Source organism: Brachyhypopomus gauderio, unplaced genomic scaffold (genome assembly GCF_052324685.1).
Source record: "Brachyhypopomus gauderio isolate BG-103 unplaced genomic scaffold, BGAUD_0.2 sc62, whole genome shotgun sequence".
Classification (NCBI taxonomy): Eukaryota; Metazoa; Chordata; class Actinopteri; order Gymnotiformes; family Hypopomidae; genus Brachyhypopomus; species Brachyhypopomus gauderio.
Genome location: NW_027506883.1, coordinates 106,930 through 127,778, shown reverse-complemented (window position 1 = coordinate 127,778; position 20,849 = coordinate 106,930). Strand labels below are relative to the sequence as shown.

Here is a 20,849-nt window from a genome sequence, read left to right as displayed (position 1 = left end):
CGCGTCCGCCAGCTTGCTCTCGTACTCCTGCTGCCGGCCGCTGTCGACCTCCACCATACGCATCTCGTGCCGGCGTTTGGAGTCACGCATCTCCTGCGCACACATGGCCCAGACGTCAGGAGGCTCAGCGCCAGACCCGGCAGCTCCAGAGAGGAGCGACACGCCACAGAATCCTCACGAGGACTTTGTGGAGCCTCCTGTCTGTTCACCTGCATCATGGCTCCAGGCATGAACAGAACAACCGGTGCCTGTGCGTCCACTTGGAGGACAAGGACGACCTTCATCATGGAGCACGGAGCACAACACGGAGCACAACACGGAGCAGAACACGGAGCAGAACACGGAGCAGAACACGGAGCAGAACACGGAGCAGAACACGGAGCAGAACACGGAGCAGAACACGGAGCAGCTCACCTCAGAGTAGATGTTCTTCTGGAACTCCAACTCCTCCTTCAGAGTCTGCATGCGATTCTCTGCATCCACCCGCCTCAACATCTCATCCTGGAGCTGCTTCTTAGCCTCACTCAGACTGACCTCCAACTACACGCACACGCACACGCGCACGCGCACGCACACACACACGTATACACACACACACGTATACACACACAAAAATCCTCAATTCTAGTCATGTCTAGAAACAAAGTTATTACATTCCTGGAATCACTAATCAAAGGGAGCAGGAAATATGTTAATGTCAAAAACAAGAAACATGAACGTTTTTTTTATTTATTTTTTTACTTTCGTTAAATTCTAATATCCAAAATGAACCCCTCACCCCACTCAAGCAGACTGACTCTGGTATAGAGCTACTGAGCAACACCCCACAGTGCATTTATTATCAGTGTATAAAAACCCCACGACCACCGTCAGCCATGGAAGCAACACACCAGGACGTTCAGCAGACGGGACGTAGACCTACCTTAGCCAGCTGGGCCTTCAGGTCCCTGACTTCAGTCTCCAGAGATCTCTTCTCCCCCAGCGCCGTGGACAGGGCCGCGTCCTTGGAGTGGATCAGAGCCTCCAGGTCCTTCAGTCTGGCCAGAGCTGATTCCAGATCAGCCTCCTTCTTAGTGTTCCTGCAGAGACGCAGGACAAAACAGGTTCAGAGTCAGTCAGGCTACATGCAGCTATTTCCCATCCCATATTATCCCGTATAAGATGTTCACACACAGATCATAGGTAAAGAAGGAAAGGTAATAAACACAAAAAGAATATTAATGTGTCTCTACATTATGTAAGATCACCGCAGGAGCACAAGACTCCACAGTGAACACGGTGAACATGGTGAACACGGTGATAGCCCTCAGAACCGCCACTGATGTTCAACTCAGTTTATGAGTGTTTCTGAACGAATCTGTACAAGAATCTCTTAAGAATCTGTACCCTGTAAGAATTATAAAACCTGACCATTAATGGTCACAGGTCCAGATGCTAGTGTTTCAACATCCAGTAAATTCTCTAAAACACGAGTACAATTGTGAAATTGTTCTGAAAAAAAGATACACAGAAGATGGAACGGAGTCAAAGCAGCTCAGTAAACAAATCAGTAAAACTAAAAACAGGCTGAGGGTATTTTAATCCCAGCGTGGGCCTGAATGAGAGGATGAAGAGAGGCAGTCTGGGCTCTAAAACCCCCCCAGGATCACAGTGGCTCTAACGCTGCCCAGCTGACGTGGCATCCACAATACGAGCCTTCGTCAGCCTCCTCATCCCCATCAACTTCTGACAATAAAAACGTTTGCATGGAAATTTAAATGAAAGACACAAAAGCCCCCCCCCCCCCCCCCTTCCACACACACACACACACACACACACACACACACACACACACACACACACACACACACACACACACACACACACACACACACTCCCACACACACACCAGTTATAACCAGTCTGAGCTTGGAGTTTGTTCCACCCAGTGCCATATCAGATTTCAAAGTATACCAAATTAGATACATGCTGAGTGTGTGTGTGTGTGTGTGTGTGTGAGAGAGAGTGAGTGAGTGATGACTCAATCTCAACACTTAAATTCCACTCCTTCAACACTGTTAGATACTCACACTGTGTTCATCAGAACACTACCTACCTCAGTAAGCAATGACTACATTTACAGACAACGCACCTCTAAGATTTCACAATAGAGAGATGCACTTCACTGCTAACACTGCTAACACTGCTAACACTGCTAACACTCAGGTCATTCAGTGACCCTCCCTAGTCCTGGTCTCCCCACCCTGACTCTGCTCTCTGACACAGTCAATGGATGTGGACTTCAGATTCAAGAGTACAGACATTTTTCTAAAAACATTTGGCAAATTGTATTTCACCAGATATAGTATTACAAAACATGGGTGTGGAGACTGGCAGCACTCCCTGGGTTTTTAACAGGACTTGGCAGTGATCATCACAACTGACACACACACACACACACACACACACACACACACACGCATGCACAAAAATGTGCAAACATGCACGCACACACACGCATGCACATGCACGCACAAAACTGCTTTGGGCATTAGGCCTACTTATTATGGTGTAAACATTTAGAACAATGTGAAGGGGGAAGCCAGACTCCTCAGCCACAAACATTCGTCTGCTTTTACAAACACACGCCGTTTCCACTGGCGGTGTCCAAAAACATTTGACTCATTTGTCTGCTGTGCTGCCATTTACTGCTGGGAGATTTAAGGGTTTTGCTCACAAAAGTTGCCTCGTATATCCGCACCCCGTGAAGCTTAGGAGAGGCTGTTGAGAGGGACGTTGGGGTGTGTGTGTGTGTGTGTGTGTGTGTGTGTGTGTGTGTGTGTGTGTGTGTGTGTGTGTGTGTGTGTTCAGTGTTCAGTCTGCTGAGGGGGAGGTTGGGGTGTGTGTGCTGTGTTCAGTGATGAGAGATATCTGAGGCTCTGCCTCAACACACTGAACATCCTCGTTTGTATACGGTGTTAGTCTCAGTCAATACTTTTCTCAATGTACTGCAGGTTCTGAGATGAACACATACAGGATCACACCCATATGAACACATGCAGAAATCACACCCACACTAGTATCCAAGAAATCCCACCACGTGCTATTTCTAGCTGATATTTAATCATGTATGCAGAACAAAAATGAAGTTGACTAGAAAACAAGGGATCCCGGCATCAACAAACGTCTACAGGAAACACCAAGCAGCTCTGCAGAACAGAGGAAAGTTCACGGACGCTCCCCGCTGCCGTCTCCCAACCTCAACCCCATCTTGCACACCCCTCCTCTACACACTAGTACCGTCCCAGCCCGGACGTTAACACTGCTGGAGCCTCCCAGCACACAGACGTTCCTGTGTGCCACACACACCTACCAACACGTCCAGACAGAGGGCTGGCACACCGAGCTCTATTCTTTACGATGTGAAGGAAAGTTGAGAAGATCGTGAATTAAGTTAAAGTCTCTTCGAGGCGGTTACCACAGCAGGATTGTGTGTGTGTTTTTTTTTAAGTGTTACTTCACCAGCGCTACAAAATGTTTGTTTCACTCCAAACATCTCCAGGATCTCTCCGTAGGAAGCAGGTTAACGAGGGGCCGTGTGTGAGACAATAGAAGCACACGTTCTTTCCCTCTAGAAGGTTCTTAGTGCCAGGTTATTCAGCCTGGCTCACACACTTCTTCCCCTGTTGCTGGTAAACACACAGTAGACTGAGGACATCTCACGCTCACAGCCATCACTGCATCACTAGGACACCGTTCCTCCCCAACAACGTAAACGGAAGATTGTTTATTACGTATAGGAAGGCTGAACATGGAACAGCAAAAACCCAAATGCATGATGGGATTGGGCTGGGAGGACTAAGGCAGAAGGAGAAGCTGCAGGTTAATTAACGCTTTAACAACATCAAGCCAAAACCCACTGAAGGAGAGGAATGTTCAGTTATAATAGTCAAGAGAGCACCAGGTTAACTAAAAGGTTATGAGAAAGTGTGTGTGTGTGTGTGTGTGTGTGTGTGTGTGTGTGTGTGTGTGTGTGTGTGTGTAAAAGTATGTGTGTGAGTATGTGTAAAAGCGTGTATGAGAATGTGTGTAAAACTGTGTGTCGTGTGTGTGTGTGTGTCGTGTGTGTGTGTGTGTGTGTGTGTGTGTGTGTGTGTGTGTGTGTGTGTGTGTGGTGTGTGTAAAAGTATGTGTGTGAGTATGTGTAAAAGCGTGTATGAGAATGTGTGTAAAACTGTGTGTCGTGTGTGTAAAAGTGTGTGTCGTGTGTGTGTGTGTGTGTGTGTGTGTGTGGCTTGGCAGTCTAAGATTCCCAAAGGAATGATTTTACGGTAGAATAAATGCCAACCAGAGGCTCAGAAAGACAGGGAAGGAGAGAAGGAGAAAAGGAGGAGTCACGGAGGACAGGAATGTGTCCCAGTTATTCACTGCTATCTTTGTCCACTTCTGTGACGAGAAAAAAAAAAAACGGACCACCACTTAAAAGAACCTTCCAGAACATTTACTGCTGGATCACCATGACAACATGGCCCAGGCTCAGGACTGAAGTTATGACCCAGGAGATCTGGGTTTTTCCAACAGACACCGTGTCCTGCGGGTGGAGACTCTGGAGACATCATGTGAAGTTATTAAACGGAGAGAAGAGACAAACCTCCTACACAACGTAAAACCAGAATAAAAATAATACGGTCCATCATGTGGTGGCGGCCAGTGTTGGTCAGCGTGGTAAACACCGTGAGAAACAGTGACCCCTCCAGCTAGGCCAATATCAGCCCCTTCACCTCAGAAACGTGAAGGAGGTCTCGAGCATCTGTCCACGCTTGTAAACCTCTGACTATGGCCACATTCCAGGCATTCAGGTCAGACACTGATTCTCCCAACCACAAAACAGCATTTCTGCACATGGAACACCGTTTCAAAGCATTTACTATAGAAGAACGCTGGAGCTCCTGAGGACACGCCAAGCCACGCTGGTCTGTAACAACCATCCTGTGCTCCTGTTCAGCACTACAATGTAGAAGATCCATGTGGTCAGAATGTGTCATGGTTTCTCTCTCACTATCTGCAGAATGGCCTCTTCTCATATGTACATCATCTGTCTTGATGTTTTACTTTATTATACTTGCAAATATTAAAAATAAGTTTTTATTTTCCACTTATGTATTATTTTCTGCTTCGTTCCCCTTCAGTTCTGATAGTTTCATGACCGACGTGATCTCACTCCACGTCCTGGGGCAGAGTGACGGGCCCACTGTGCTACGCTTCATTGTTTGAGTATGTACACACCTCTGGACTAAATGTCACATTGTAGTTTAAGCAAAGACCGCCTGCATGTCACAGTCTGTGCACGGTTGCTGGCTGCTTCAGCGGCCCTGATCAACCCATTCATCAGACGGATGGGTGGAGCCCGAGCGTGAGTCACTCACCAAACAGCAGTGTCTCATTTAGGTGGGGGAGGGGGGCTTTCCCTGCACACACACACACACACACACACACACACACACACACACACACACACACACACACACACACACACACAATAATGGGAACCCTCGGTGGGGATTAACTAAAATGTGAGACTTGGGACAGGAGTATGTGAACTAAACGTTGTGCATGAGTGATCATCCTTATGAAATCACTTTCCTGGTGAATATTCACAACAGCACCAACCACACACACTCTCATCATTATACAGGCACATGATGCAAGATCCATAACACACGCTTTACTACCGAGGAATCCGCATCACGAGGGTGTGTTTTACGGAACGATGAGTACACCACAAAAGAGAGATATCCCCAAATATGTGTACAGAGCTCAAACTGCTGTAGGAATTACATGGAAGACACTGAAGCCTCCATGAGGGTTTTCAGTATCATGAGCACAAAGGTTTCATGAAAGCAGTCATTATTGCATTTAAACCATCCCATAATAATTCGTTACAGTACTGTGGTTGGCTCATTATGTTGCTATGGGTGTGGTCCGCTGAAAGGTCTAACAACGACCTAGTGGCAGCGAACAAACCAAACAGAGAAAGTATATAACAATATTCCATGCATCAAACGAAAGGGGCAAATCTAAAGTGTAAATACACGGACACACAACTGGTAACTATGCCAACAGCAGGAATGAACCACGTGGCGTCTTACGGCGGGAGCGGCACACGTGCGGGGCGAGCGAGCCCAGGCCCTGGTGACTCACTCTCTCCTTCACCATTATTCACCATTACAGTTCGACTCCTTCTGCCTCCCTTTATAATGAACGATGAGCTTTCATCCTCGTAGCATAAACACACTCTGACTGAATACCCAACGAATAAACACGAACAGACTCGGCTCCTCTCATCAGCCGCCTCTAGTTTAGAAAGTGTGTGTGTGTGTTTATGTTTGTTTATGTGAGTTCACTTACAAGCCTGGAGCAGTACCAACTTGTGTGTGGTATAAATCTATGAGTGAAGTTTCAGAACACGCTTCTGGTGTTGTCACGTGAGAACACACGCGAGAACACACGTGGACAAACATACGCTCACACACTCCCTCAAATTTCTGCCCAATTAATCAAATATACAATGAAGGCCTGTGCAGACACCACACCCAAGAGCAAATCTTGGCCCTGCTCACCTGAGTCCACGAACAGCTGAAGGACTCTGGGGGAACCTGCAGTGACCGTTATCAGCCAGCAGGGGGCGACACATGCAGGCTGGCCAGTCTCTAGCCCACAGTGGATTTACAGTGACAACGACAGATTGGATATTGCAGTGGAGCAACTGAGTGTAATGTTGGCGTGTGTGCTGGATGAAACTAGGGAGTTTGAAGATGAAGACCAAATTTAGCATGTACAGCGTGAAGGAAAATGAAGCTAAGTAGTAACTTCATCCTTCAAGGAAAAAGTGCTTCACAAGTGGAAACACACCGAAAGGGTTTATGTGCAGCAAGAAAGTGAACTGAACATATTAGGCCATGAGTGACCGAATGAGTCATTTGATGGTTACTTTAATTTCAACCACCAACCACAGACAAATGGGAACCTCTTCTGAACAGTGTGTGTGCGTGCGTGTGTGTGTGTGTGTCTGGAAGAGTAAATGAGTGTGTATTCATGCACGCTTTGCCAAAAAAGTTTCTGAGTTTGATTTGAATTAGTGACTGACTCATAGCTCCATGGCCAGCTTGGGTTTAGAAAAACCTTAAATGCCATGGAAACTCTGATCCACTCTGCTTCTCATAGAGCATAACACACACACACACACACACACACACACACACACACACACACACACACACACACACACACACACACCACAAACTTTCCAGCACAGCAACAAGATGTGGACCAGCACTACGGTTGTCTGGGATAAAATCTTTCATTGTCCAATTTCTAGCTCCACTCCTACCAACAAAAATGTCTTTGTACGGCTCAAAAACATTTACTGTTCACCCGTTCACCATCTGGTCTCCATCTCGGTTCTAGGCACAAGAACCGGCTGTAGGGAAGAGCCAGTTGCCGGGGGAGACCAGACACTGTAATGGAGACTCACAGCTCACCTACCAAAAGGATCTACACAGGGCAGTTGCCATGGAGCCGAGCAGCTTGTGCTGGGATGGATGTAGAACTAGCCCACATCACATCACGTAGACCTGCACGCAGACCTGCACGTAGACCTGCACGCAGACCTGCACGCAGACCTGCACGCAGACCTGCACGCAGACCTGCACGCAGACCAGCACGCAGACCAGCACGTAGACCTGCACGCAGACCTGCACGCAGACCAGCACGCAGACCAGCACGCAGACCTGCACGCACACCTGCACGCACACCAGCACGCACACCAGCACGCAGACCTGCACGCACACCTGCACGCACACCTGCACGCACACCTGCATGCACACCAGCACGCACACCAGCACGCACACCTGCACGCACACCAGCACACATCCTTAGCAGAGTCACAACACAGAAAACAAACGTTCTTCCACTGAAATATGCTGCAAGCTAATTCATTACCATGCAAAGGGGGGGGGGGGGGGGGGGGGGTGTTTAAAATCTTACTAAATGTCCCCTATATTAACGGAGTATCTTTACTAAGAAAGTCAGCTGAAGCAATCATTCCAGCTCAGCGTGGACACATGCTTCATTGTGTAGATCAGTATGAACATAACTAGTGCAGGCACAACAGAGCTAGCGTGGGAGACCCCACCATGCCCGTTTCACCCTCCCTAACCTGAGAAGGTCATGACAGTTGAGCCCAGGTGAGGTCATGAAGAATTTGGCTCACTGAAACGGATCCTGGCCCACGGGCACAACCACATACCCACAAACAAGACAGAGACAGGTAGAGAATGAGAGCTGTAAAGATATCTCCATTCAAATCCATTCTCCAGTTTGTCTTGAGCTGTCAAAAGTCCTGAACTAAGTAACCGCAGCATCATGGGAATTCATCATCTTTAAATGCAAAACTAAAACAGGACGTGGAAATAAGCGTGTGTCATGAGTACAGCTCTATGGATAAACAAATCAACAACTTAATTTAATTTTAATGAATTAATTAGAGTGCTTCACTGAACATTTTCAGTAGATCAACACAAGTATAATCAAACTACGCATGCAGTTCTCCAGGAAACAGTATAAACAGGAAGGAGGAGTTCTGATCCGCCTGTGTGTCCCACTGATATGTGACTGCTGAACACCAGCTCAGCTTCTATTTCAAATGCCTAAAAATACATCTAAGCATTCACAGCCAGAGCACTGCCTCAAACGCAGCATGTATGCAGAGCACTACCTCAAACGAGGCACTACCTCAAACGAGGTACTACCTCAAACGCAGCACAGTTGTTTACAAGCTCAGACACAAGACACAAAAAGAAAACCATCAGCTCCATATTGCACAGCTGCAAAACTATGACAGTAGTGTACACTGACAACATGATCCTGCAACATGGTCTTAAAAGATATTACTTACACACACACACACACACACACACACACACACACACACACACACACACACACAAGAAATCCAAGGCTCTCTCTCTGAATGGCCAGGAGGATCAGAGACACTGGTGAACACACTGGTGAACACACTGGTGAACACACTGGTGAATCTTTGAGCAAATGGCTGGGTCATCCATGATTGTGGCTGAACGGGCCCAGTTCAGATCAGAGCTGCTGAGCACGCTGTTGCCATACAGGTGCCAAACACGTGCGAGAGTCCAGCCCACCCGCCGCCCACACACTTCACAGGAAAAGACGAGTCTCTCTGTGACGGGAGGGTGTGTATCCACCTTTCAACTAACCACAGTTTGCACAATCTGACGCTCTGGACGACTCTTTTCATGTCATTGACTGTCTTTCTAATCCATCCCTCATTCCACCAAAGTGAGGAGACAGATAAGCTTTTGTCAACATTAGGTTAAAGTCCAAACACTCTTTGAGCAGGAAAGGTTTCCTAGAGCCACGAGAAGCCCAAACTCAAGAGAATTTCCAAATATGATTCACCATTGGCACAACAATTTACTCCAGTGCCTGGTTTAACCCACATCCAGTAAACTGAGAAATAAAGTAGACAATGCTTCACAGTGGCCCTTTCTGGTACACAACTGAATTAGCTATGGGAGGAATTCTGTTCTTCAATCTTCAATGTTTCCTCTGCTGTTTCTTCCTTGTATTTCTAGTCTGTGAACTGAACTAGTCACCAGTCCTGTAATTCATATCTTGAAGAGCTTCATGTGCCACTTGATCAGAATGACCCATATATCAAACCAGTGACCGTGCACTCTCCAACAGCACCTGTCTCTCCCACCTCCCAAACCCCCCCAACACACACACACACACACACGCACACAGAGCTAGAACATATGCTTCTCTGTTTCCTAAAGAACAGAGGAGGCAAATGTTTTTTCCCATAATGCCCCGGGCCCATGCACAGACACAACTCGTCTCCTTTCCAAGCATGTGTTCACTTCCAGTCTGCCTGTCGGCTACTTTACCGGGTCACTACGGGTTAGATGGGTCCGTGTCATCTGACCCAACGTGCGAACTGAAGACGCCATGTGTCTACAGTGGGGGATTCCCCACTAGGATTCCCTCCAAGCAGAATCTATTATAAATTCCACAATTTACAAAGAATTTTTTCCACTGCGCTATAAAACCTCGTCACAAACGTGTTGGAGTTTCATGTGCTGGAGATTCAGGAACCCGTTGCAGGAACAGAAGAGGGTTTGGAGGTTGGGAGGGTTCAGGGTCTATCTGCCTCCCTCTGAGCCACGAAAAGCTCATGAGTCACCAGTCATTACACACAGCGCCCGCTCACACACACACACACACACACACACGCTCGCTCGCTCGATGGCACACCAGGCCGCACTGTTGCCACAGCAACTAAACACTCCCAAACAGCAACGGCTGCCACGATGGTGCAGATGAAAACGTGGCCAAAGGCCTGAGACCTCCAAGAGTATTAATAATCCAGTGAATTAATAATCCAGTGAATTAATAATCCAGTGAATTAATAATCCAGTGAATTAATAATCCCTCCGACGTGTCCAGATGAGCAGTGCAGATCTTCAGAACACACGTCACCGTTTCTCAGGGCAACACAAGCCGTGCTCGAGCCATCAAATGCAAAGCCGATTCTAGATCTAAGATCATAGCTGTCGTTTCTTTTTTTAAAGGATATTCAGTAGCCTACCATTTTCCTTTATTTGCAAATGTAACTGTGTGTCTATATATGAAGAAAACTAGAGCTAAACTTCAATGGTTGTATGCTCAACTAATGTAGCCTCCTCCCCTACAGGTTTGGCCTGACTGGTTTACACATCAGCCCAGTGTACACAGTGAAATACTACATCAACGACAGCAGGACAAACTATCACAATGTGACTCACACAGGCAGCAATTTATTATGGAGCTAAAACAACTTTTCTCCACTTTCTAATCATTTACTTTGGTTTTAAATGCCCTTTGCTAATCAGTCACCCATTAAAGCCACTGGCTACCATAGTATAATCATACACCTCTAGTCAAAAATAAATACATTATTCAAAAAGTCACTCCACATGCGCTGGTATCAGACCCCGAGTTCGTGTGCCTCTCTCTCTCTCTCTCGGTGTAACTAACCAGTGTCCCAAAGATTCTGATCACCTGTCGGTTTGGGACACTTTTCAGGCAAATCTCCGAGACATTTCACAGCCATTTTCACAGACATTTTCTCTAATTGTATATTCAAGCGTGAGCTTAAGTTGGCTCAAATACTCAGCCAGCCATTACTCAAATAAGACTCGGGAAGCCACGACAAGGCGTTGCGTTTTGAGTATGCTCTCATTCGTTACTCACACACCCCAGAGGTAGCAGGACAGCATACCTGTCCTCACGAGATTATAACACGGCTCTTGACGGTGCTGGAATGCGTCCGAGTGGCCTGTTCAGACCTCAGAGTTTGTACATTCCTACATTCTCAGTACGACAGCACATGTACATTAGTGTTTGTGTGTGCGCCCGGGACACTAGCTGTCTCACAACACTCCCAGAACCACCACAAACTACAGGACACATCAGCACAAACACTGCTGGTCACGGCTGTAAAACAGAAGTGTGAACTGTGTAACGTACGGGAGAATCGCTGAGCTACAAGCCTGGAATCTTAGTACAGAACTCCTGTTTATAGTTCCCTCTACCTCTGGGCCAGATCACCCAGTCACAGAAGAGGTGAAAATGGTTTGCGCCATTTTGAAGTCAACATGTTTTATGCTTCAGGAAACGGAGGGTGTGAACACAATGACATGCTGATAATGTGAGGTGTTTCACACTGTAATGTACTGACTGACACTTGAATAACGGACGTAATAAATACAAACTTCAAAGGGACGGAGTAATATTGAATCCTGATGACATCTGGACCCATGTGAAACAGGGACCTCACATAGAGGATCACAGGACACACAAAACAAATGAGAGAGGAAGTGTGTGTGTGTGGTCCACACGAGGCTCGTGTGTGCGGACTGTGTGAAGGAGCATTTCAGTCACAGCGAGCAGGAAAGGTTCTATGGGCTGGGCTGGTTTCCTGGTTTAGGGTCGTCATGGATTAAACAGGGTCAATACTGAATCACTATTGAGGATGAGAAGGCCTTAGAAATTTAAATTACATTTAGGCTTATTGTGGACGTGGGAATGTTGGGTCTAGGAGCCAGTGCATAGTAATAATAATAAGAAGAAGAAGAAAAAGAAGTTTGATTTAGTGCCTTTCACAAACCCAAGGACAAAAATATGAGATATTAGGAGATAGTGAAGAGAAGAGAGATGAACAAAGGTGAAGAGGAGAGAAACTGAGATGTAAAGGCAGAGACGGAGTGAGCGAGGCTGTGAGACACAGACGAGCGGAGACGGAGACAGCGAGGCTGTGAGACACAGACGAGCGGAGACGGAGACAGCGAGGCTGTGAGACACAGACGAGTGGAGACGGAGACGCGCACCTGGCCTTCAGCTCCTTGTAGTCCTCCCGCACCTTACTGAGCTCCAGCTGTAGCCGGGCTCTCTCCTTGGCCACCGAGTCCAGCGTCTTGCGGGCGTCGGCCAGCTCGGTCTCGTACGCCGTCTTCATGCCGGTCACCTCGCGGCTGACCTCCGTCTCCGACTCGGTGATGCGCATTCGCAGGGCGGCGTTCTCCGTCTCCAGGGAGCGCACCTTGTCGATGTAGACGGCCAGGCGGTCGTTGAGGTTGCTGAGGTCTTCCTTCTCCTGCAGACGGGTGATGCGCGCGGGGGACAGGACGGTGGAGGTCCCGCCGCGGGAGGTACGCTTCTGTCCCGGAGTCTCCATAGTCGATTATGTGAACTGTGGATGGGGAGCTGTTTGGAGGAGGGGAGAGGAGAGGAGGAGAGGAGAAAAGAGGGGAGAGTAGGGGAGGAAAGGAGAGGAGAAAAGAGGGAAGAGGAGAAAGGAGAGGAGTGGAGAAAAGAGGGGAAAGGAGAGGAGAGGGGAGAGGAGAAGAGAAGAGAGGAGAGGAGAGGGGAGAGGAGAGAAGAAGAGAAAAGAGGAGAGGAGAGGAGGGGAGAGGAGAAAAGAGGGGAGAGTAGGGGAGGAGAGGAGAGGAGAGGGGAGAGTAGGGGAGGAGAGGAGAGGAGAGGGGAGAGTAGGGGAGGAGAGGAGAGGAGAGGGGAGAGTAGGGGAGGAGAGGAGAAAAGAGGGGAGAGTAGGGGAGGAGAGGAGAGGAGAGGGGAGAGTAGGGGAGGAGAGGAGAGGAGAAAAGAGGAGAGAGGAGAGGAGAAAAGAGGGGAGAGTAGGGGAGGAGAGGAGAGGAGAGGGGAGAGTAGGGGAGGAGAGGAGAGGAGAAAAGAGGAGAGAGGAGAGGAGGAGAGGAGAAAAGAGGGGAGAGGAGAGGAGAGTAGATATCAAAACTGATGGGCAGACTGTGTCTACATTCATTATATTATTTTGTTACCTTAGACTCAAGTTTAAAAAAATAATAATAACTCAGATAAATGTCTGATAAATCTGATAAATATCTGCAAGTCTAAGAAAACCACGCTGCACTCCTGAAGAGGTCTCAAGGCAAAACTCTCAAACTTCATGCTCCCAAAGTCTTCTCCACCTCTTCTCCACCCCAGCCTACACCCCCTCCCTACAACGCCACACCCTTGCAGCCTGACCTGTTGATGATCGTTTGCGTATACTAGAGGGTGACGGCACCCATTCAAAACTAATTAAAACAAGACTGGCACACAGCTAACCAAACCACCTCATCAAATGAATGAGCCTGTGCAACAATCCTCAAATGTTTCCTCCTCAACACACCCACAGGTAACTCTTATAACCCACAACCCTTCAACACACCCACAGGTAACTCTTATAACCCCCAACCCTTCAGCACACGCCATCTCACTGAAAAATCTCAAAAGCATGTGACATTTACTATGAAGCTGCACTATTTCAATTCCACAATGCCGATGTGAGGAGCACAGCGGAGAAGAAGACAGAACACAGTCACTCTCCTTCACACTGCACTGACACCTCCTAACAATGTGACGAGACATGTCCTCAGGACAATTCCTAACAATACGACGAGACATGTCCTCAGGACACCTCCCCTCCCCTCCAAGGCCGACTATATTTGCAGCGGTGCTAAGGAACTCATGCCACTGACAAGGCAAAGTACACACATTATCAGAGCGGGCTGTTCACTCCATTCTGTTAGATTTCTACCACAACATGAGCTCCCCGCTTAGAAATACAGATTTAGTAGGTAGCTACAAGTCTAGCGCTGCTAACTCACCCGGTGGTGTCGTAGAGCAGAGCTGGGAAGATCAGAGGGTGTGTGAGAAGGTCTGGTGCTGCTCTGTAGCGGGTTCAGAGTGTCTGATCTGCTCACTCTGTGTCTGGCCCTGGCGTGCTGCCTGTCAGCCCCTCCCTGCTGGGAAAGAGTGAGAGGAGGTGGGAGGGGCTGAGAAGAGGGGCGGGGCTCCAGAGCAGAACTGCTCCTGGACTTCTCTCTTTCCTTCTCCAGTTTTTCTCTCTGTCCCTCTCTCCATCTCTCCTTCTATTTCTCTCCGTTTATTTTTTAATAGCACTGGGTTTGACCGGAGTGACGGTAAGAAGTGTCAGTGCAAAACGAGTGCAGCAAATATTACAAACTTCCAAAAAGCCCTTTGAGCAGCTTCACACCAGCACCAAGGTTCTCCAAACCCTCGCAGACCCGCCCAGACCGTCCCGGCTTCCTACAAACCCTCGCAGACATGCCCAGACCGTCCCGGGTTCCTACAAACGTCCTGGCTGAAATCTTCCTTTCTTCATTTTCTTGTCTGTCCACAAAAACATTTCACACACATCCCCTGGAATGTGTTCAGCTCGACGTGCTACGTTTAACGAAAGCTCCAAGCAGAGCCACTTGATCAAGATCAACCTGTATAAGTATTGCAGAGGGGTGGCTTCCTCAGAATGGACTGTCCAATCATGTGTCTGGAGAGAATTAGACGGACTGGGAGGGCACTTGGGTTGTATACTAATATTTTTAACTCCAGCATGCTCTTAAGCACTCCCACCCCATTGGGCTCTACACACAGGCCTGTGTGAACACTGGAGGGTGTACGCAAGGTGGCACCATTCAGACTGACGGAAGATCAGTGCTTATGAAAGACAGTCCTCTGAAGACAGTATCACTGGTCTAGGATCAGTTATCTCTGTATTGACAGTCTTATAAGCAATAGTCTAACTACTGCCAAGATCTTCCCCAGGTAGGGTGGCAAGATGTCTGATTACAGGACAGACAGTCTGGTTACAGGACAGACAGTCTGGTTACAGGACAGACAGTCTGGTTACAGGACAGACAGTCTGGTTTTTCAGTTCCTCGTCTTCTGTCCTGCAGAATGCCTAGACAGACATCTATTGTCATCCATCAGGGGTGATCTCGTAGTTTCCATTGGTCAATATTATTTCACTGAGTGAGTCCCTGGGTCACATACATGTCAAAGCAAATACCTTGTATTTCATTGGTTTAAACGTTCAGATCAAACCCCACCTACAGGCTAAATGCATAAAGCCCATGTTGTAAATGCTACTTAATTAGAATGTTTGCAGCTGTGTGAAAATACTAAAAACAACGATGCCAGATCTCAGCAGTTAGCACATACTTAATGTCATGCCTTCTGTACACTATACCTGACTTAAATACTGCAAGTACCTTATATGTTTGGTGAGTAAAATGTTCATTTACATTAGAGATTTCTATATCAAACTAATGCGTTAGTTAGCTAGACAGGTTTAATTTTATGTTGTAGTCTCCATCTTCTGTTGGTCCATCTTGTAGAGTTTACTGAGGTGGCCACCCTAGCCCCAGAGTTCAGGGAAGCCTGGGGTCTGGTGCTGTAAATAGACACCAGGGTTCTGCAGGACTAGGGAGTGTCTTCCGGGCGTGCCCAGTTCAGGGGGGAAGTCTGCACACACATAGTCCTGATGTGAGTCATGGCAGCAGCACACATGCACCTCTGTTCTCCAGCCGGGTGGCCCGTCCTGTGGCCATGACGCACCCACGGCATTCTGCACCACAATGAGACCCACTCACCCTGCGGGACCTTCTCCGGACTACCGGACCACAGCACCGTGGGCCTTAGTCTTGTACTGGGTCACCAACTGGTATCTACATTATAAATGACAGACTAGCAGCTGATTGATTCCTGATACCAATATTTCCCACTGGAGAAAGCGACCCGAGGACACACACAAGGACACACACCCCAGGACACTCACCAGAACTGACCACAACTCATTCGTTTAAATTGTAGCGGGTCGACAACACAAACCGGTGTAAACAGAAAAAAGCGACTCTTCGTTACTAATATACGTTTTAGTCACTGTCGACTCTTGTTGGTGCGGTACACACGCGTTTGAAAACGTCTTAATCCGTCTAACAACGAACTAAGCGACTAACGGGGTAAATCGGACTAACGGGGTAAATCAGAGTTTGGGGGCATTTAAACATGCGACAACAGAGGGATAAACGGCTGAGTCATGGGGTGAGAATTAATATTTACCCTCAAACACACACAGCTGTGGGGTCAACTCAGATGGACGTCATTAAAACATTCATCACATTATAAATATCTAAAAGACACTCACGAAGATTCCGTTCCTGAATTTGGCCAGTTTAGGAGTGTAATCTCCACCATGCGCGTTTGTCAGAGTGAGTGCAGGAAAGACCAGGAACAGCGCCCTCTAGCGGCCATTACTGCGCACTGCTAGCTGCTCTGAGATGAACGGTCCTTCACTGGCGTGGTAGATCTTCATGGTTCAGATCTTCACAACTCACACACTAACCGGAAGTATAGTGAGACGTAAACTTTTTATAGAAGCCTTATTGTGTTACTAATACGCGTCACCACATTGAAAAGATGTACAGATTACGCCTAAAAAGGTTTGCAAATCCTGTCTTCAGATTTTTAAATTGCTAACCTAATATCCTCTTCAGATTATATGTTGTTCTGACTGCTACCTATCAACAGATAAACTAATAAACGTCCTGTATATAAATATCGTTGTTGATCTTCGTTTTTTTGTTGTACTCTAAAGGCGAATGTGTAAAATGAGCTGTAGATATTTAGTGCCTTGTTCATTAGACACATCCTGCTGGATTATTTGTGTATCAGCGTGTACGCAGGCTACAGTGGGAAGTGTGTATTCTCACACAGTGTAAATAGAGCATCACCAATGTCTCTAATTGGAAGTTACAGTCGTTTTATTCATATCATGTCAACAGTGCGGCCAACATCCAACGTCTGGTAAACAGTTCCTATTTAGTGTATACCCAACCACCTGGGAGACAGAGCCTGTTCAAACATCCGAGCACCTGTACCAGAGGAAATATAGCTTGGAATAATGAGTTTGCACTAGAAAAGCATAGATAAAAATGCGTTTCATTTGTGGTACCATGACCTGGTTTAAATCACATAACAAAACACAAATGTGATTCTGCACAAAACAAAATAAATTAAACAGTAGGCCTAGAAGAAGTAACATTTAACCTCTTTCAGATGGGCATTCTACATCCACATCAGTGGCAACATAAAGTTTATATTTTCCTATGATGTCGCTTCTCATCTCTATGGCATATGGACAAATAATCTCTTATTTATAGGAGAAGTCCCTTGAATTCAACAATGAATCACCACCGGGAAGTGACTGTAAAGAATAGGTGAGTCACTGTTACGCTGTTAACGCTGCATCATTCATTCATTCATCATCCTGTCTTTCTGTTATGTCTCCATGGTGAGCTCTAGGTCTGGCCCCCCTGAACAACATTGACGTGTAAATTAACACACCAACCCCGTATAGACACCACAGGGTATCTTAGTGTGTGTTACCACCACGCAACACACTACAATTATGATTATCACTCCAGTGCATGGTGTCTGTGTGCTCCTGCATTTTAGCACTTAATCAGATTTACAATCAGATTACCAGGTTTCAACCTAAAATTATTACTACAAATCATTTGAGTTTCTGAAAGGTGTTTTATTCTACACTATCCATGTCCCTAAAACTAAATATTTGAAAACACAAACAAACAAAAGTCTAAAATCACTCAAACTGGTATGAATTAAATAAATAAACAAAATATGCTTTTGGCGTTTTTTGGAGTATTTCTTAAATATTCTAAACGGTAACGTGTCAAATAACTGAGTCATGCAAATCTTAGTACTCCTGTTTTTGATGCTCTCGTTCCAGTGTTTGTCCAGCAGATGGCGGTGTGGCACAGGGTTCGTCCTATTTGTCACGTGTCAGTATTAAAATACAGACATCGGGATTCAAAATAGTGGAGATTGCTTTGAAACAGAAAGAAAAAGACACAAAAACATTGAACTACGTTACCAACATCCTCGTGCTTTCATCATCTCAAGACATTTACATTTCATTTAGCACTATGATAAACTATTGAACGGTCTTGCTGTAGGCTACTCGGTTTTATCTCCATGTGTCGTTTCCCAGCGTGTAGAAGGAAGTTCTCCACCATGTCCAGGTCCATCTGTGGTCCAGGGTGTTTATTTCTGAACCCACATGGTCCGTGTAGAGATTCTGAACGGGGAGGCAGAACCCAGAACCTCTAGTGCACACAACGGTCCAGCTCAGTCCAGGGGTGTCTGATTAATATGGAATATGTTTGATAAAATATCATCAGTTTCTACAGTACACTTCATTTCTCGGGATTATTGTGTCCTGTCACGCTTTCATTCAAATCTTTATTAATCTTTGACATTAAATGAATAAAGCAATACTTTCTTATGGATCTGTCAGTAATTTCAAGTGAAAACATTTTTCAACAAGCAAACAGATAAAAACAAACTTCCTTCAAAGAAAACATGTCCTGTACATTAAATGAATAAAGTAATAAAGGTTTGAAAAGTGCTGGAATTTAGGTACTTGAAAATGCTTGAAATTGTAACTACTTCGTTTCACAACAAATATCTGTCTGACTGAACAGTTAACAAATACGAGTCTCTTGTAATTCCAGGACGAAACATGAGAGAACGTGAAGACGTTAAGATTGGGCGTTTTGAAAATAAACAACCATTAAATAATGTGAATAAAAGCGAATTATGTCGAATCATTTCGAATATATGTATAAAAATTTAACTTAATTAAGTTTAACGTGCTGGTGCGCACAACGTTACAAAATTCGAGAGGTGCACGACCTCGCGAATCGACAGCGCGCGACGCCCTCGCCCACGGGCGGAGCCACTGCGATTACGTCATTTTCGCAGAGCGGACCTTTGCCGCTTGTGTGCGCTGCAGTGACTTCGCGGGCTACCGTTGCATTGTGGGGAATGTAGTGTTTGTGCGTGCAAAACACCAGCGGGCGGCTGTGGCCTGCGGGCCGGTTCTAATAGTAATTAAATATCATCCAGGGGGCCATAGATAATCAATTCGCGGGCCGGATCTGGCCCGCGGGCCTTGACTTTGCCATATGTGAGTTAAAGCCTAAATCAAGGCGGAACTGTTCGGCCCGGTAGCCCGACAGGCGTGAGCTTCTCCTCCGGTCAGGGTCTCTCATCTCGTTTTCATCTCTCCAAAGAGATTAAACCAGTGGCTGAGGTGTCGTCAGCATATTTTATAATCGGTTCCGTTGGTTTTAACGATAGTTATTAAAGTCAAATAAAATCCACTGCTAAAATTCTGAAAACCGTAGAAGACCCGTGGTTATCTCTGCCATGTGTCGGTACCGAGGTCTCCTGAGGTCTCGTGAGGTCTCTTGATCTTCTCACAATGGAGCTTTGGAGCTGCAGACTGAAGCTGGACTGAGATCTGTGGACTAGGCCCTGTTCTCCCGGACCTTCTCCATCTTTCAGATGGCTGTCAAATAAAAGGCTGTGCGATAAATCAGAACAGAGCAAAAAGCAAATAAAAGCTTGCACAACATATTTCACATCATTTCAAATAAAACTTTTCTCTGAGTAGCTACACATTCCTGAGGCTGCTGACCCCACCCATGGTTAATAAAGGGGTTCAGTTATTACCAGTGGGGCTAAACAGTTCAGTTATTACAGTAATAAAGGGGTTAAGCAGTTCAGTTATTAACAATGGGGGTAAGCAGTTCAGTTATTACAGTAATAAAGGGGTTATGCAGTTCAGTTATTGATAATGGGGTTAAGCAGTTCAGTTATTAATAATGGGGTTAAGCAATAAAGCCGAAATATGAATGTGGTCCATGTATGATAAACGTTAAACGTTTGAACAGGTTGGTGTAATATCGTCTTAAACACCTTCCTGCTGACAGACAGTCTAATGTGTTGTGGTGCTGTTGAATAGTCCGGGTAACACTGAGAAGACAGATGTAATCCTGCCCTTTAATCCGCAGGTATTACAACATGAACTTCAATGTTGTGGAAACATAACCCCACTCCACATTTCACTAAGAGCTCCCCCTAGAGGACAGAACCCAAACGAGCACAAGAGCATTTTTAAAAGATTCAGAACAACGTCCTGCTGGAATAGTTCACTCTTGAAACCGAAGTTATTGTTTGATGTCCAGACTCCCAGATGTTTGGCTGTGTAAGGACCTACAGCGAGCCTGGTCTGCTCATATTTTCCGCAGGAATAGTTCAACCGTCTCATGAACTCTGAATGCTGTGGAGTCCTTTCACTGGTGACCATGCAGAGAAACAAGGGCAAAACGAATCAACTAATCTTGTCTGTTATCTCTGACAGGCAGAGAGTAGGACCATCAACTGTGGATGAACACACACACACAGACACAAACACAACACACACACACACACACACACACACACACACACACACACACACACACACACACACACACAAACACACACATATACACACACACACAAACACACACACACAAACACACACATACACACACACACACACA

General features: G+C 46.4%; 1 protein-coding gene and 1 long non-coding RNA gene across 4 annotated transcripts in view; one reads left to right on the top strand and one right to left on the bottom strand.

Moving 5' to 3' along the window:
* Positions 1 to 16,601, bottom strand: part of lmna (lamin A) — a 22,455-nt gene extending 5,854 nt beyond the window's left edge. Inside the window, exons 1-6 of one of the 2 annotated variants that reach the window (XM_076988477.1) lie at positions 16,583 to 16,601; positions 14,244 to 14,378; positions 12,444 to 12,819; positions 923 to 1,079; positions 415 to 540; positions 1 to 93 (exon numbers count right to left, since the gene is read on the bottom strand). The exon at positions 1 to 93 is cut by the window's left edge and continues 78 nt beyond it. In XM_076988477.1, the coding sequence (XP_076844592.1) occupies positions 1 to 93; positions 415 to 540; positions 923 to 1,079; positions 12,444 to 12,790 (723 nt within the window). In that variant the 5' untranslated portion in view covers positions 12,791 to 12,819; positions 14,244 to 14,378; positions 16,583 to 16,601. Of the gene's footprint in view, positions 94 to 414; positions 541 to 922; positions 1,080 to 12,443; positions 12,820 to 14,243; positions 14,824 to 16,582 lie in introns of those variants that run through there. The other variant, XM_076988476.1, reaches the window with a different exon arrangement.
* LOC143489442 (uncharacterized) lies at positions 15,558 to 20,332 on the top strand. Of its 2 annotated transcripts, none has more exons than XR_013124678.1 (3): positions 15,558 to 15,659; positions 17,598 to 17,654; positions 20,316 to 20,332. It is a non-coding gene; the product is annotated as an uncharacterized LOC143489442 (long non-coding RNA). The 2 variants fall into 2 exon arrangements; XR_013124677.1 differs by lacking the exon at positions 20,316 to 20,332 and adding an exon at positions 18,188 to 18,671.
* The last annotated feature ends 517 nt before the right edge of the window (positions 20,333 to 20,849 follow it).